The sequence below is a fragment of the Vigna unguiculata genome, chromosome 5 (genome assembly GCF_037176805.1).
Source record: "Vigna unguiculata cultivar grain cowpea cultivar isolate G323 ecotype 2 chromosome 5, ASM3717680v1, whole genome shotgun sequence".
NCBI lineage: Eukaryota > Viridiplantae > Streptophyta > Magnoliopsida > Fabales > Fabaceae > Vigna > Vigna unguiculata.
Window position 1 is genome coordinate 50,907,524 of NC_140796.1, and position 13,023 is coordinate 50,920,546.

Below are 13,023 nucleotides of genomic sequence, written 5' to 3' on the forward strand. Positions count from 1 at the left end.
AACTACCAATTGTTTCATGTAAGCCTGTTAAATTCTAATGATTATAATTTTAGTTTATTAAGATATGATTTATGAAATGATTATCGAAAGAATTCTCTCTCTATATATATATATTATCACATTCTTTTCACCAATAAGAAAAACTATTTATTTATAATGTTAATGATGTTATTTTATTTTAGCAATATTTGGAACATGAAACTTATTAGTACTGGTAAAATTTTTACATAAATTAACTGTTGTTCAAAATTGGTAAGATTCAGAAAATTTCTTTTGTGTTCTTTTCGCTGGAAAGTAACATTCTCCATTTGTGTCGAAAACTGAATCTCGGTTTTCAGTTCTATTTTTCTGGCAAGGATTTTGTGATCATATTCTTTTTCTGGTGAAACACACAAACTTCTTCAATTGAGTCAGTCATTGCTTTCAATAAAGCGTCTTCAAGTGAGTCGTTGCTTCCACTCTAGTTGAGTCTTCATTTCTCAATCGTATTAGGGTTTGCAGAGCCTTCATAGCGTGCGATTTCTCCGATTACTGTTATGATGCAGGAAGATATATGTGTTTGAGTGGACATGATGACGGGTGATCCTCAAAAGCATAGAATCCTGATGGTGTCAGATTTTTTCTATCCCAACTTTGGTGGTGTGGAGAATCACATATATTACCTCTCACAGTGTTTGCTCAAGCTAGGCCATAAGGTAAGGTCTTTTTTTTTTTGTTCCTTTCTTTCATTAATTCAATTATGAGAGCTTTTGTATTTTTTTTTTCACTACGCTTTCATTTGATGAGAACTAAATTGGAGGTTCCAGTAGGCCGATTCAACATGCCAGGGTAGCTATAAACTAGGGATATAGATTCAATGCAGTATGATTTTTTTTTTTTGTAATGAGATTGGGTGGCTCAAATCTCAAATGCGTATTTCAATTCTGATTTTTGATTTATCGAGTTAAAATATGAACCGTCTTACAATTGCAAATTGCTAATGACCTGAACAGGCTGACTGTAGACAATCCAACAGTTTAGTGCCTGCTTGTTTTAGATTTAGGTAGAATTGATTCTGAATTGTTGATTTAGACGAGTTCTGTAAATTAAGCTCATCTTTTGCATTGGGACGTGTTCCATAAATTGATTTACTTGCAAACCAAGTGGACACTTGAGTTAACAAATTGATTAGGTTTAGGAGCACTTGAACTTAGTTTCACATGAGATCGGTTTCCATTATATATGTGGATGGGAGGTTTATGCTGTAAATGCGAAATATAGGGGAATGAGAGTAACTTACTATTTTTTCTTACTTATGCTGAGGGTGTTTGTAATGAAGTGACTTCAAATAAAATGACTATTCAGGTGGTGGTTGCAACTCATGCTTATGGAAATCGGTCTGGGGTCAGATATATGACTGGTGGTCTGAAAGTCTACTATGTTCCATGCAGGCCGTTTGTTATGCAGAATACGTTACCAACCTTCTATGGATTACTACCAATTATTAGAATTATTCTTATCCGAGAAAGAATTACAGTGGTGCATGGACACCAAGCCTTTTCAACATTTTGTCATGAAGCTCTTATGCATGCAAGAACCATGGGATACAAGGTGGTGTTTACAGATCATTCACTATATGGTTTTTCTGATGTTGGAAGTATCCACATGAACAAGGTGTTACAGTTTACCTTGGCAGATGTGAGTCAAGCCATTTGTGTTTCTCATACAAGCAAGGAAAACACAGTGCTGCGGTCAGGTTTGCCACCTGAGAAGGTTTTTGTCGTACCCAATGCTGTGGACACTACCATTTTCAAGCCTGCAGTGAAACGTCCAAGCGGACCAGAAATTGTTATTGTTGTTATCAGCAGATTAGTTTATCGAAAGGGAGTTGATTTACTTGTTGAAGTCATTCCAGAAGTATGCCGATTACATCCTAATGTGAGTTGATGAAAACGCTGTTAATTTGCCTTGCATAACTAGGAAATTTCGATTTCAATTTCTTACATGGAAGAGATGTGAATAAGCTAAAGGCTCTGCAGAATGCTTTAGCTTTATATTACGGTGTTCAAAGTAGCAAACTTTGGTAAAATTTCGTTGTGCGCTTTTTCTGTTGGTCTGACTGAATTATATTATAGATACTGTTGAGAACAGCCCAAATACTGGTTTGTGTATCAAATATATGCAATACCTGAAGTACCTGTACCTTTTCTTCAATTCTATTTGTAGGATTATAATTTTGTAATTCGTGCTATCACTAAATATCTGTTTTTTTGTAATTTTAGATCTTTAAATTTTTATGAGTTTTTAGCAATAATAAACATGTGATGCAATGGTTTATCAGTTGTGATTATAAAGCCACAGCATTCCCTAATGAGTTGTTTTCATAATGCTTTCTGATGAGTTGGAGAATTACCATCTGATTGAGAATAGGACGTCATATAGTTTCGGGCAGGAGAATAATTCTTGTTAGCCTTCAAGAAAAATGAGTGATGGTCCTACTTTCATGATGAAGAATTACATAGGGCACACAGGAATGGTAGTAAAAAAACAGTTTTGTTAATTTTGTCATTTATTGTTCAATATCAATGAATTCTTATCAGCTAACTCAGACATGAGTGAGAGATCTCATTTAATTCCAAAATTTAAGCTTAAATAGGTGATGAAAGATCGATGTTCCCCAATTCCCCTCTTACAATATTCAGTAAAAAATGTACATGAATAGGCAACTTGGGCTGCATTCAGATAGTTAGTATATAGGCATTTCTTAGTACTAATCCTTTGATAAGTGACAGAATGAACTTTCTGCTTATGTTACCAAATATCAGTGCTAAACTAAGTCTTCAGGCATGTGTCTGTGCTGCGATGTAACTTTTTATCTATTGACAGAACAAATAGCTGTGTTTGGCAGATTTAGGCATATATTATCGTTACTTTATAGATGTGCACATACCAGAAGCAAGTTCCAAGAGAAATATGTAATGCTATAGAAATGATTTGGATTAGTTTCTTCTTGTGTAATTATAGACTTTCAAAGGCATAACTCATATCATTTGTAGGTTCGTTTCATTATTGGAGGTGATGGACCTAAGCGTGTGAGGTTGGAAGAGATGAGAGAAAAGCATTCGCTTCAAGATCGAGTAGAAATGTTGGGAGCTGTCCAACATGTACAAGTTCGATCTGTTCTGATATCTGGGCACATCTTCTTAAACAGGTTTGGCTCCTGTAGCAAATCTCTTTTTACCTTAAGCTTTGGAACAATGGATTTATAGTTCTGTTGTCTAAGTGTGGACATTGAGTAGTCCTAGACGATAGAGTTCTTTCATTGTCACGGCTTCTCATGTCCGCTACAGTTACAATGCTTAATTGCATATATATACATATATATATTTTAATCATTAATAATGTTTGCACTGTTTCAGTTCTTTAACAGAAGCTTTTTGTATAGCCATATTAGAAGCTGCTAGTTGTGGATTATTGACAGTGAGCACAAGAGTCGGAGGAGTTCCTGAGGTAGATGCAAAGTATTTCCCTATATACTGGTTCAGTTTAAGAATATATACCTTTTATATTGTTTCTGCTGTGTATGAACTCCAGTTTCATTTCAATCCTTAATTTGAATGCTATCTTGAGGGACTTTGTACTAGTTTGTTTATTTGCTTATATATAGGTTTTGCCCGATGAAATGATTGTTTTGGCAGAGCCTGATCCGGGTGATATGGTGCATGCAATTCAAAAGGCAATATCTATGCTGCCAAAGATTGATCCGCAAGTCATGCATAATCGAGTGAGTTGTTCATTACGTGGTCTTTCTGATGCATTTAGTGGCTGAATTAGAGCCTCTTTTAATGTTATTTATGTAGATGAGAGAACTCTACAACTGGCATGATGTTGCCAGAAGGACTGAAATTGTGTATGATCGGGCTTTGAAGTGCTCCAATCAAAATCTTCTTGAAAGACTCTCACGGTATTCTCTAAACATCATTGGTTCAATTTGCTTGCAATGCTAACATACAGTTGAGATAGGAACTCCATTGTTCATTCAGTTTTGGTTATGTGACCTTGTTAAAAACTTAAGCATAACTTTATTTAATCTGCTAGTAACACAAGCTTGATGATACTTGGTATAGAAATGTATTTTTGGAACTTCATTCAACAGCTTAATACCATGACAATTCTTTTTATAAAGGTAGTAGTTCAAATAGAAGGAGGAATAGGAATCTGATTATGATAATTCTGAGATTTTCCTCTTTATTCAAAGACTGATGCCATTTCAATTTTAAAGTATACTTGCTGTAATGACCTAAGGAGTTATTTCTACCTGTGCTGACAGTCTCTGTTCTTTTAGATATCTCTTCTGTGGAGCGTGGGCGGGCAAGCTGTTTTGCTTGGTAATGATTGTTGGTTTCTTGTTATGGCAGCTATTGGAATTATGGCAGGTAAGTTGACCGTCTTTCATGTGTTCGACATTTTCGTCTTATTTTATTTTGGTAACCATATTGCTTGTATATCTCTCATTACTAGCCTGTAGATGATATTGAGGAGGTGCCAGATTTTAGTCTTCCTCACAACTGTGATGAAGATGTGTGGGAAGAAAATCCAGTGAAATGAGTAGCGTGATCCATTACATTTGCCGAATCACGGAGTTTTTGTTTTGCCACGAATATGATATGCAGAATAACAAAAAGAATACACATGGCGTTAACCCTAATCCGAGTTCCCAGATCTTGAAATTGAGATAATCATCAATCCTTTGCGTGAGTGGTCTTGGAGATACATGTGTGGCTGAAATGGATTCTGAATAGAGAGAACTGTGTGGTATGTTCTAATTAGTGTTAATATTATTGTCAGCATTACTTTGTTGAGGCTTGTAGTCAAACATGTTAAATTGAACTGTGAAATCAATATTCGAATTTTTTTCTGTACAAGAGCATCTCGAACCATAATAAGAACCTCTAGAAGAAACTGTAGAGTACTGACATCCAAAGAAGCATCAGCTCTTTCTGTGAAATGAGATTTTTTTTTTTCTCCCTTACATGGAATGAAAATAGTTTGCCCACATAAACACAGAATACAGATATGTGATTGCTTTCACATGAACTGCAGCAGCCTCGGTATATGGATTTGGACTAATTCCACTCATGATCTGAGGTTCTTAGTGAGATCAGTGTTAGCTACATTTTCTATTGCACGTTAAAAAAAATATTAGGAACTACAAATCATGAGTTAGATAATAAATAAACTTATTAATACGCAAGACACAATTTTGTAATTTTCAATAAATTCCATTAAATAGTAAAGAATGTGTTTCTAATATTTCATATCAGATAAAACAATGTTTCCAACTATGTTTCCAACTACAATGTGGTTCAGTAACGGAAATTAATATACCCCTCTCTTATTTAATATCTTATAAATATTACTGGGGATGTTTATGCAGAGGACAACCAAGAACGTTGAAATTTTGAACTGTAATGCAGTGACTGCAAAACGGTTGCCATGCCTTATTCTCAGTGCATTTGGTAACGGCAATTCCACTTTCTAAAGGCGCCACTAGTTCTACTCTGAAGACAGGCCAATTTTGACTAGAAACCTGTTACGCACCTTGTTTCCTATGGATTATACCCTCATGCTTAATTACTTCAAGAGGGAGTTACAAAAAAGTATTAATAACTTTACCCCATACAAGTGTCAGAAAACCAGATTTTGGAACTCTGATCATGCGCTGGCCTGATCAATTATCTTTATGAAACTTCAAAATAAACACTGCAGTCAATCCCGCCCTTATAATTGTGTGTAATATAATAATATTAGCGTTAATAATATTAATAATTAGTAATAACAATATTAATATTAATAGTAATATTGTTATACTTACGGAGTAAGCAGTCCCGAAAACCAGTTTATATAAACCTGCTGCTGCAGTTAAAAGTAGATGATGAACACCATGAGTTCGATGGGCTCAGTGAGTAACATGAGTGTAGTAGAGAGGGAATATGACTCTTTTTCAGCTAATGAAGGTCCTTCAATGGTGAAAAACAAGAGACGTTCTTCCAGAGGCATGAACAGGGACCGCCACATCAAGGTGAACGGGAGAGACCGTCGAGTTCGCCTATCAGCAACCTGTGCTGCTCGTATCTTCCAACTCACCACTGAGCTAGGCAAGAAAACCGACGGTGAGACCATCGAATGGCTCTTGCACAAGGCTGAGCCCGCCATTGTGGCCGCCACCGGCACCGGCATTCTGCCTTCCATCGCCACCTCGGTGGACGGTGCCGCCACCTTCATGGCCAACACCACCGCCACCTTTGTCCCACTAGACACAATTTCTGCTCAGGATTCCAACTCAGTCACCGTTGGTGCGGTTGGAAGGACAGAACAGCCCATTCCCCCTTTCCATTTCGACTTTGAGTGGATGCAACACTCCGATTTAGGATTTCGTGACGATTAAACTATCAAAATTAACCATGGTAGAAATCGTGTAGGCATAGAAGCAAAGTGCATAAATACTATTAATCCACATGTCCTAGGAAACAAATTCAGATGTTTTTTTTTATTACTTAGTCTTACTCAAATTCTTGTTGGACTTCTAGAGTTCATTTTACAAAAATGACCAAAATCTATTTTCTTCTATCTTTCTCTTCCTATCACATCTCAAACACCATTCATATGTTTATTCATGCTTTAATATTTGGTGTTTTCGAATCTCTTTACATTTAATAACACTGTATGTTTTACGTTTTTTAGATACGCTGAGTATAAACCATTTATTATCTTGTATCAACGAAAACGACGTCAAATATAAACATTTGTCTGGTTTCTAGACAAGACAAAATATATTAATAAAACAAAAAATGCAAAGAATGTCTCAAATCAATAACAATTGAATTGTTTGTTGTCTGAAATGTCCGATACATAATCCTCGTTGCTAATTTTTCACTTCTCATGTCCTCTCATGCTAACTTAGTTTCTCCTTAATATTTTTTTTTCTCATTACACTAATTCTTTGGTCATACAACATTAATACACTCTCAGACAGTACCACACAATACTTACATCATATGACGAGCATGATAATTTTCAACTTCAAAAAATCTCATTAAATATTTTCTTCGAAATATGACTACAATTTTAAAGAAAATGTCTTATGTTCTCACTTTTTAAACACTAATGTTTTATTATTTTTTTCTTTTTCCGAAATGATTATCCTTTTATTTCAGTAAAAGTGAAGCCTTTAAGTGAGATTATTTCTATAAAACTATATTTTATATTTATAAAAATATTAATTTGTGTTAAAGAAACTTGAGGCCACACTGAGATAAATGGAGTATTATCTTACTCCAAAACTATTTCCTCTGCCCTAACGTGATTGCAATGTAAAGTTCTTTCACGGATATTAATAATAACAGGAATGTTTTATCTTTGAAGTAATTTTATTTTAATAACTTCTCTCTTCTAATAAATACAATCTTTTTTTAGAGAGGAAAATACTTAATTTGGGAACAAATTAAATAAAATATTAATGCTTCATTATTAATTAATTTAAAAACCTGTCATTTAGTTAAAATTGTAATTACCGTGAGGTGAAATAAAATATCTCTTTTCCTTTTTAAGTGTCATTTAAGATTATTTTGAAGTAACAGAAAAATGTAATAAATTTTCTTGAACTTTGTAAAATATTTATAAGTAAAGATATAAATCACAAAAGAATAATTAATGTTGAATTTAAATTTAAGATAACAGCTAAAAGTATATTTTAAAAGAGTCTGGCAGTTAAAAATAATTAGTAATGTTGAAGTTAATGCACATGGATTAAGAAATATTTAATAAGCATAAAATGTAGATATATACTTCACCTGTTCCATTTGTATACGTTTTTCAAAGTTATTTTTGTGAGAAGAAAAATAATATTCTAAATTATTTATAATAAAATTGTGGTACATTTTTTTATTGTAATAAAATTGTGTTACATTTTCCTATTTTATTACTTTATCTCCATGTCTAATATGATAAATAAATATGCCTAAATCATTTATAAGTTATTTTATGGAATAAAAATATGATAGAAAAAGTAATATCAAAATGACCACTTTTTCCCATAATCAAAACAAATGAGCAAATTAAATATAATTTTAAATACCCTTATTTAAACATTAATATGGTTTATTATTTGTGGTCACTTAGTATGTTCAAGTATACATCTCTTCAAATCCAAAACTGTAGTTGTTTTAACTTTAAGGATATTAAGAAGACATTAATTTACATTTGTAAACCTGAAATTGACTTTATTAAGTTGTATGTCTCTTAGTATTTTAAGTTGAATATTTATTTTTAAATTTTTATATTTTTTAATTGAACATATATTTTAATTGAGTATATGTTTAATTTTTTCATTAATAGGGTGAGGTACTTGTTATTTTATTCCATTATTTTTCCTAGTTGTTTAATATATATAAAATAATATTATAATTAATATAAAATAATAAATGACTTTCATTATTTTAATTAAAAATATATTAGATAACAAAATCTTCCTAATTATGCATGATTATTATATCATCATCTATAATGATCAAGTTACTTTTGTTATCACCATTAATGATATAAGTGAGAGCAAATATCTTATTATCTAACATCTTTGTAATGAAAGTATAATAAAAATCATCATCAATCGGTTCACGTTAACTTCAATATCATTCTACATTGACCAATAAACCTCACATTTTTTTTCATATGTGAATAAAAGTAAATAAGACGACAAAGCTAGATAATAACACCATCACTCATTTAATGAAAAAATTAAATTAATTAATGTGTGGGTAATGATATTAAAACTAAATATATTAATACTTTTTATTGATCAAATGTTATTAAGACCAAGAACAACAGATGGAGATGGTGCTCCAAGAAGAGAGGCATTATGGTTTGATGTCATTCCACTTTGATGAATGAAGAGTTCCAAGAATTTTGAGGATTGTATTTTTGGCCACTGTACTTGGAATTTTAGCATAATATATATGCAGTTTTGACCAGATTTGACAAGAAGTTTCTTGGTTAAGATATGCGTTGACATAGATGAAACAAGTCATGCAATGACAAGCTGGTCTTGCTGTTCCTGAACAACAAACATAAGATTCAGAGTATTTGAGATTTGATCAACAACTGTGAGATACTTGAGGAGTGTAGATGTTCCTTTTAAGAAATGCAGCACCTAGTGCTGTCATATCAAGAAATTGTCTTCATAAAATTTCAAAAAAATTGGGATATTGAAAGTATGTGGTTTGAAAGTAATAAAGATAGAAATCAAAGGTAAGGTTGATGAAGCCATGGATCTAAAAAAATCGCTTTAGATACATGTAAGAATAAATAGAAAGAGAAAAAATAGAATTGTATATCATTCTCTAGAACCATATGCAAAGGAAAGAAAGGGATTGATGGTTAATTAAAAGAGATTTTTGAAACTAAAAGGAAGAAAGAATGAATGTTATTTTCCATACTTAAATAACTAGCATTTAATTGTTAGTTATTTTTGCACAAATGTGTATATCAAACTGAACTGATCATGGAATTAATCTTTAAAATTTGATTTAGTGTCGGTTAGATAATTTAATTAAAATATATTTACTTTTTTTGTCTCTAAATTTACAGAAAGGATTTAGTATCACTTGTTAAGAAATCAAGTTGATGGTTTTGGAATATAATATTTAATGCAGGACGATGATTTTTCTTTTTTTAAACAAAAATCTTTGAATGATATAGAAATTTTATCTACTGACAGTTTCATGTTGTATGAACTTTCGTATCTTTTGTGAATGTGTAATTCTTAAAATAAAATTTAGATTATTTACGAGTTAATCTTTCGTATCTTTCTATATACTCTTATATATTTCTTAAATTATGCGTATGATAATTTTATTTATTTAGAAGCCAATTTCTTTTTCTTCGTGCTTCTCTTCTAAAGTACCTTTTGAAGAAGTTCATCCATTTAGACTTTGACTCTTTACATTTCTTCTATTGTCCATTACTTTTTAGGAAAATTGAAGAAAAATAAGTTTACATGGAGATTGTTTTAACAATTATAAGGAAATGTAATTGTTAAAAATATAATAATAATAATAAATATTTAAATATATTTTTAGTTCAACAATTTTGAAGTAACTCTATTCATGGTGTTTCATATTTAGAATTGTTTTTTTAGTTCTTGAAATTTTGAAAAATTCTTTCTTTAATTATTTTACCCTTAACTACAGTTAAAATTTTCACTTGTATAGATAACAGTTAACTTTTTTATATATAAAAGGACATGAAAACCACACATAAAAATGTAATATAGAAGAGAATAAAAAACAAAATCTGATATCGACTCTAACACAAAATTTCTTAACAAAAAAAAGTATAGAAGATCAACTTCAGGTTAGAAGATCAAAATATAAATACAAAAAATATTTCACATTTTTCAAACCTACCCTAAGATTGAAAGTTAGGATAATAATACCACATGCGTAGATCTCTCACGTTGTTTTTGTTTCTTGAACGGACTTTCTCTGATCTTTACAAAGAGTAGTATCCATTTCTTTTCTTTTCTTTTTGGATCAGCCAGTAGTATCCATTTCTAGACCAACAAGTTTTATGAAATTAGATTACAAAATAACTTTTAAATTTGAAAGAGAAAAGGCAGTCTGGAAATAATGAGTTTTGTTAATTTGATGGTTCACATTTATAAACTCAAACTACTTTTAGAAACTTCCTTTGTTAAATAAAGTGAAGACTTTCTTTGTTGTTTCCGATAATACCATCACCAATGGTACCTCAGCCCCTCCAACACTACCGATTCCACCTTTGAAATTCAAATGTGAAAGTAATAAAAGGCGTGTTTTATTCTACTATTGTTTCCGAGAGTGACCTATTAAAAAAATTCATATTCCAACACTCCTGTCGCAATCAAAGCATTAGAACAAACTTAATTGAAGATCCAATCAGCGGAATTTGAGAAACCCAAAGAATATTGTTAATTTCAATAATAATTTGCTCGTCATCCTACAGTTCTATCTTGTGAAATCAACGACCAGTCACTTTAATTGAACTTCCATGGAAATCAATTAAAAAACACAAAGCCACCAACATTAAAAACTCAACGAGGACCCAAAGAAACAGTGATATCAGGCATCTTAATACTGTCCGACCACATCCTCGACTTCAAATAAAACTTCGAGATCTTCCCAGCCACGTGTCCCATGTTCGGCCGCTTATCTGGATCCACGTGTACACACTCCAGTGCCACACGTGTAAGCTTCTCCGCTACGTCCACAGGAAACGAATCTTTCAATCTCTGATCAACCCACTTCCTCAGCTTCCCCTGCACCTGCACGCTACCATCGCCGCCGTCAATCACGCCCTTCGCCGTCTCGATCACCGACGTCCTCAAAAATTCGCGCGTCTTCTCGTCATATTTAAACTTCAATGGCTCCTCCCCGGACAGGAGCTCCAACATCACCACTCCGAAAGCGTATATATCACACTTCTGAGACGCAACACCGGAGCCTTGAAATTCCGGCGCCATGTACCCCCGCACGCCCTCGAATTGCCTGGATCTCGCCGGGGACGGCGGAAATTTCTCCCCTATCTCACTGATTTCGCCTAATTGTTCGTTTTCGAGGTCGATTTCGCCGCAGAGCTGCGCGGTGCCGAAATGGCAAACCCTAGCGTTGAAAGAAGGTTCCGTGACGATGATGCCGCTGGATTTGATACGGTTGTGGACGAAATTGATGTTCAAACCGGTTTTGTTGTGAATGTAATCGAGTGCGTGAGCGAGATCCGTGGCGACCTGCATTCGCGACATCCACGTGGAGAGAACGGTGAAGCGCGGGTTGTTCTTGTTGCGGAGACAATCGGAGAGGCTGGCGCCGTTGACGAAGTCGTAGACGAGGTAGATGTGATCGCCGGAGACGGAGGCGCCAAGGAGTTTGATGATGCTGACGTGGTGGCTGCGACAGACGACGGAGAGCAGTTGCTGGAGCTGATTGGTCTGGAGTTTGCGGATGAACTTGCGCTGGAAGACAATGACGTCTGCTCCGCGGAGAGTGCAGCGCCAGCAGGGGGTGGAGGAGGAGTGTCGCTTGGCGAGGAAGTTGTTGGTGGCGGCGCAGATTTCGGAGAAGTCGTAGATGTGAGGGTTTTCTGGGAGCGTGTCGCGGAGAGAGGTGAGGGAGGTGCGGCTGGCAATGGAGGTGTCGGAGGAGAGACGGTAGCCGGTGGAGCCGCTGTAGGGAGCGCTGGCGGTGGAGGCGTAAGAAGTGGAGGGTCTGTCTGAGAAAGAATTGGTGGGTCCAGGATTGGGCCTGAGTGTGGGCCTTGAGGAGGATGTTCTTGGGCTTTGGGTGGAGCGTTGTTGTTGTTGTTGTGATCGCGGTGTGGGGGTGGGACTTGCGGCGTTGGTGGCCATCTTTGTCTTGCACATAAGCGGACGAAGACGGAGAAAAGACGGAGAAAAGAAGGAGAAGAAGATGAAGAAGAAACAAGAAACAAGAAAGTGTCTTCAATTTCAAAGATTCATTCAATGGTGATTCGGATAGCGAAAGGAGATAAGATGATTAATTTGAAGTTTGAAAATAAATTGAATTGAACAGTTTAATTAATTGTTCAGTGGAGAGTTTATAGGAAAACCAAAATCATTAAACAATACGATGTGGTTTGGTCCGCGAAACTATCTTATCCCACGCTGGAGTTGGTGATGGAATGGGTCGACAACCAATTTTGCGGCTTTGGCTGTAAAGTGCAAACTCAAAACACGCCTCATTGCGGCTCAACAACAAACACACCTCACTTCTTCATTTTCTTAGATATGAAAATAAATATAATACGAAAAAAGTATGTAATGGTAAATTACATTTTTAACTTTATAAAATGAGATAAAGTTATTTTTTTTATTCAAAATTTTATTTCTCAGCCTAAAATCATAAAGAATATCATACACGCAACAGAAATGACAAACTTTTAAAAGTTGCCTCTGCAAGTTGCAGAGGTGGTCAGAAACAAGTTGACGATTGC

General features: G+C 34.3%; 3 protein-coding genes across 3 annotated transcripts; 2 read left to right on the forward strand and 1 right to left on the reverse strand.

Moving 5' to 3' along the window:
* The first annotated feature begins 245 nt into the window (after positions 1-245).
* On the forward strand, positions 246-4,904 carry SETH2 (UDP-Glycosyltransferase superfamily protein). The gene is made up of 8 exons (XM_028073649.2): positions 246-695; positions 1,345-1,917; positions 3,036-3,190; positions 3,399-3,489; positions 3,647-3,763; positions 3,840-3,943; positions 4,325-4,415; positions 4,501-4,904. Exons 1-8 carry the CDS (start codon positions 570-572, stop codon positions 4,585-4,587), a joined length of 1,344 nt encoding a protein of 447 aa, XP_027929450.1. The 5' UTR covers positions 246-569; the 3' UTR covers positions 4,588-4,904.
* LOC114184760 (transcription factor TCP21-like) lies at positions 4,657-6,557 on the forward strand. Its single transcript, XM_085674054.1, has 2 exons — positions 4,657-4,794; positions 5,417-6,557. The coding sequence occupies exon 2, from the start codon at positions 5,912-5,914 to the stop codon at positions 6,425-6,427; it is 516 nt and encodes a 171-aa protein (XP_085530180.1). The 5' UTR covers positions 4,657-4,794; positions 5,417-5,911; the 3' UTR covers positions 6,428-6,557.
* Positions 6,558-10,961: 4,404 nt separating this feature from the next.
* LOC114183255 (Protein kinase superfamily protein) lies at positions 10,962-12,803 on the reverse strand. The gene has a single exon (XM_028070195.2). The coding sequence runs from the start codon at positions 12,431-12,433 to the stop codon at positions 11,108-11,110; it is 1,326 nt and encodes a 441-aa protein (XP_027925996.1). The 5' UTR covers positions 12,434-12,803; the 3' UTR covers positions 10,962-11,107.
* Between the last annotated feature and the right edge of the window lie 220 nt (positions 12,804-13,023).

Excerpts from the sequence above, each read along its gene's own strand:
- LOC114184760 (XM_085674054.1), top strand. The coding sequence starts at position 5,912 with ATGATGAACACCATGAGTTCGATGGGCTCAGTGAGTAACATGAGTGTA.
- LOC114183255 (XM_028070195.2), bottom strand. The coding sequence starts at position 12,433 with ATGTGCAAGACAAAGATGGCCACCAACGCCGCAAGTCCCACCCCCACA.
- SETH2 (XM_028073649.2), top strand. The coding sequence starts at position 570 with ATGATGACGGGTGATCCTCAAAAGCATAGAATCCTGATGGTGTCAGAT. Across the intron at positions 3,944-4,324 it reads CTTCTTGAAAGACTCTCACG|ATATCTCTTCTGTGGAGCGT; the intron begins GTATTCTCTAAA and ends CTGTTCTTTTAG. Across the intron at positions 4,416-4,500 it reads AGCTATTGGAATTATGGCAG|CCTGTAGATGATATTGAGGA; the intron begins GTAAGTTGACCG and ends TCTCATTACTAG.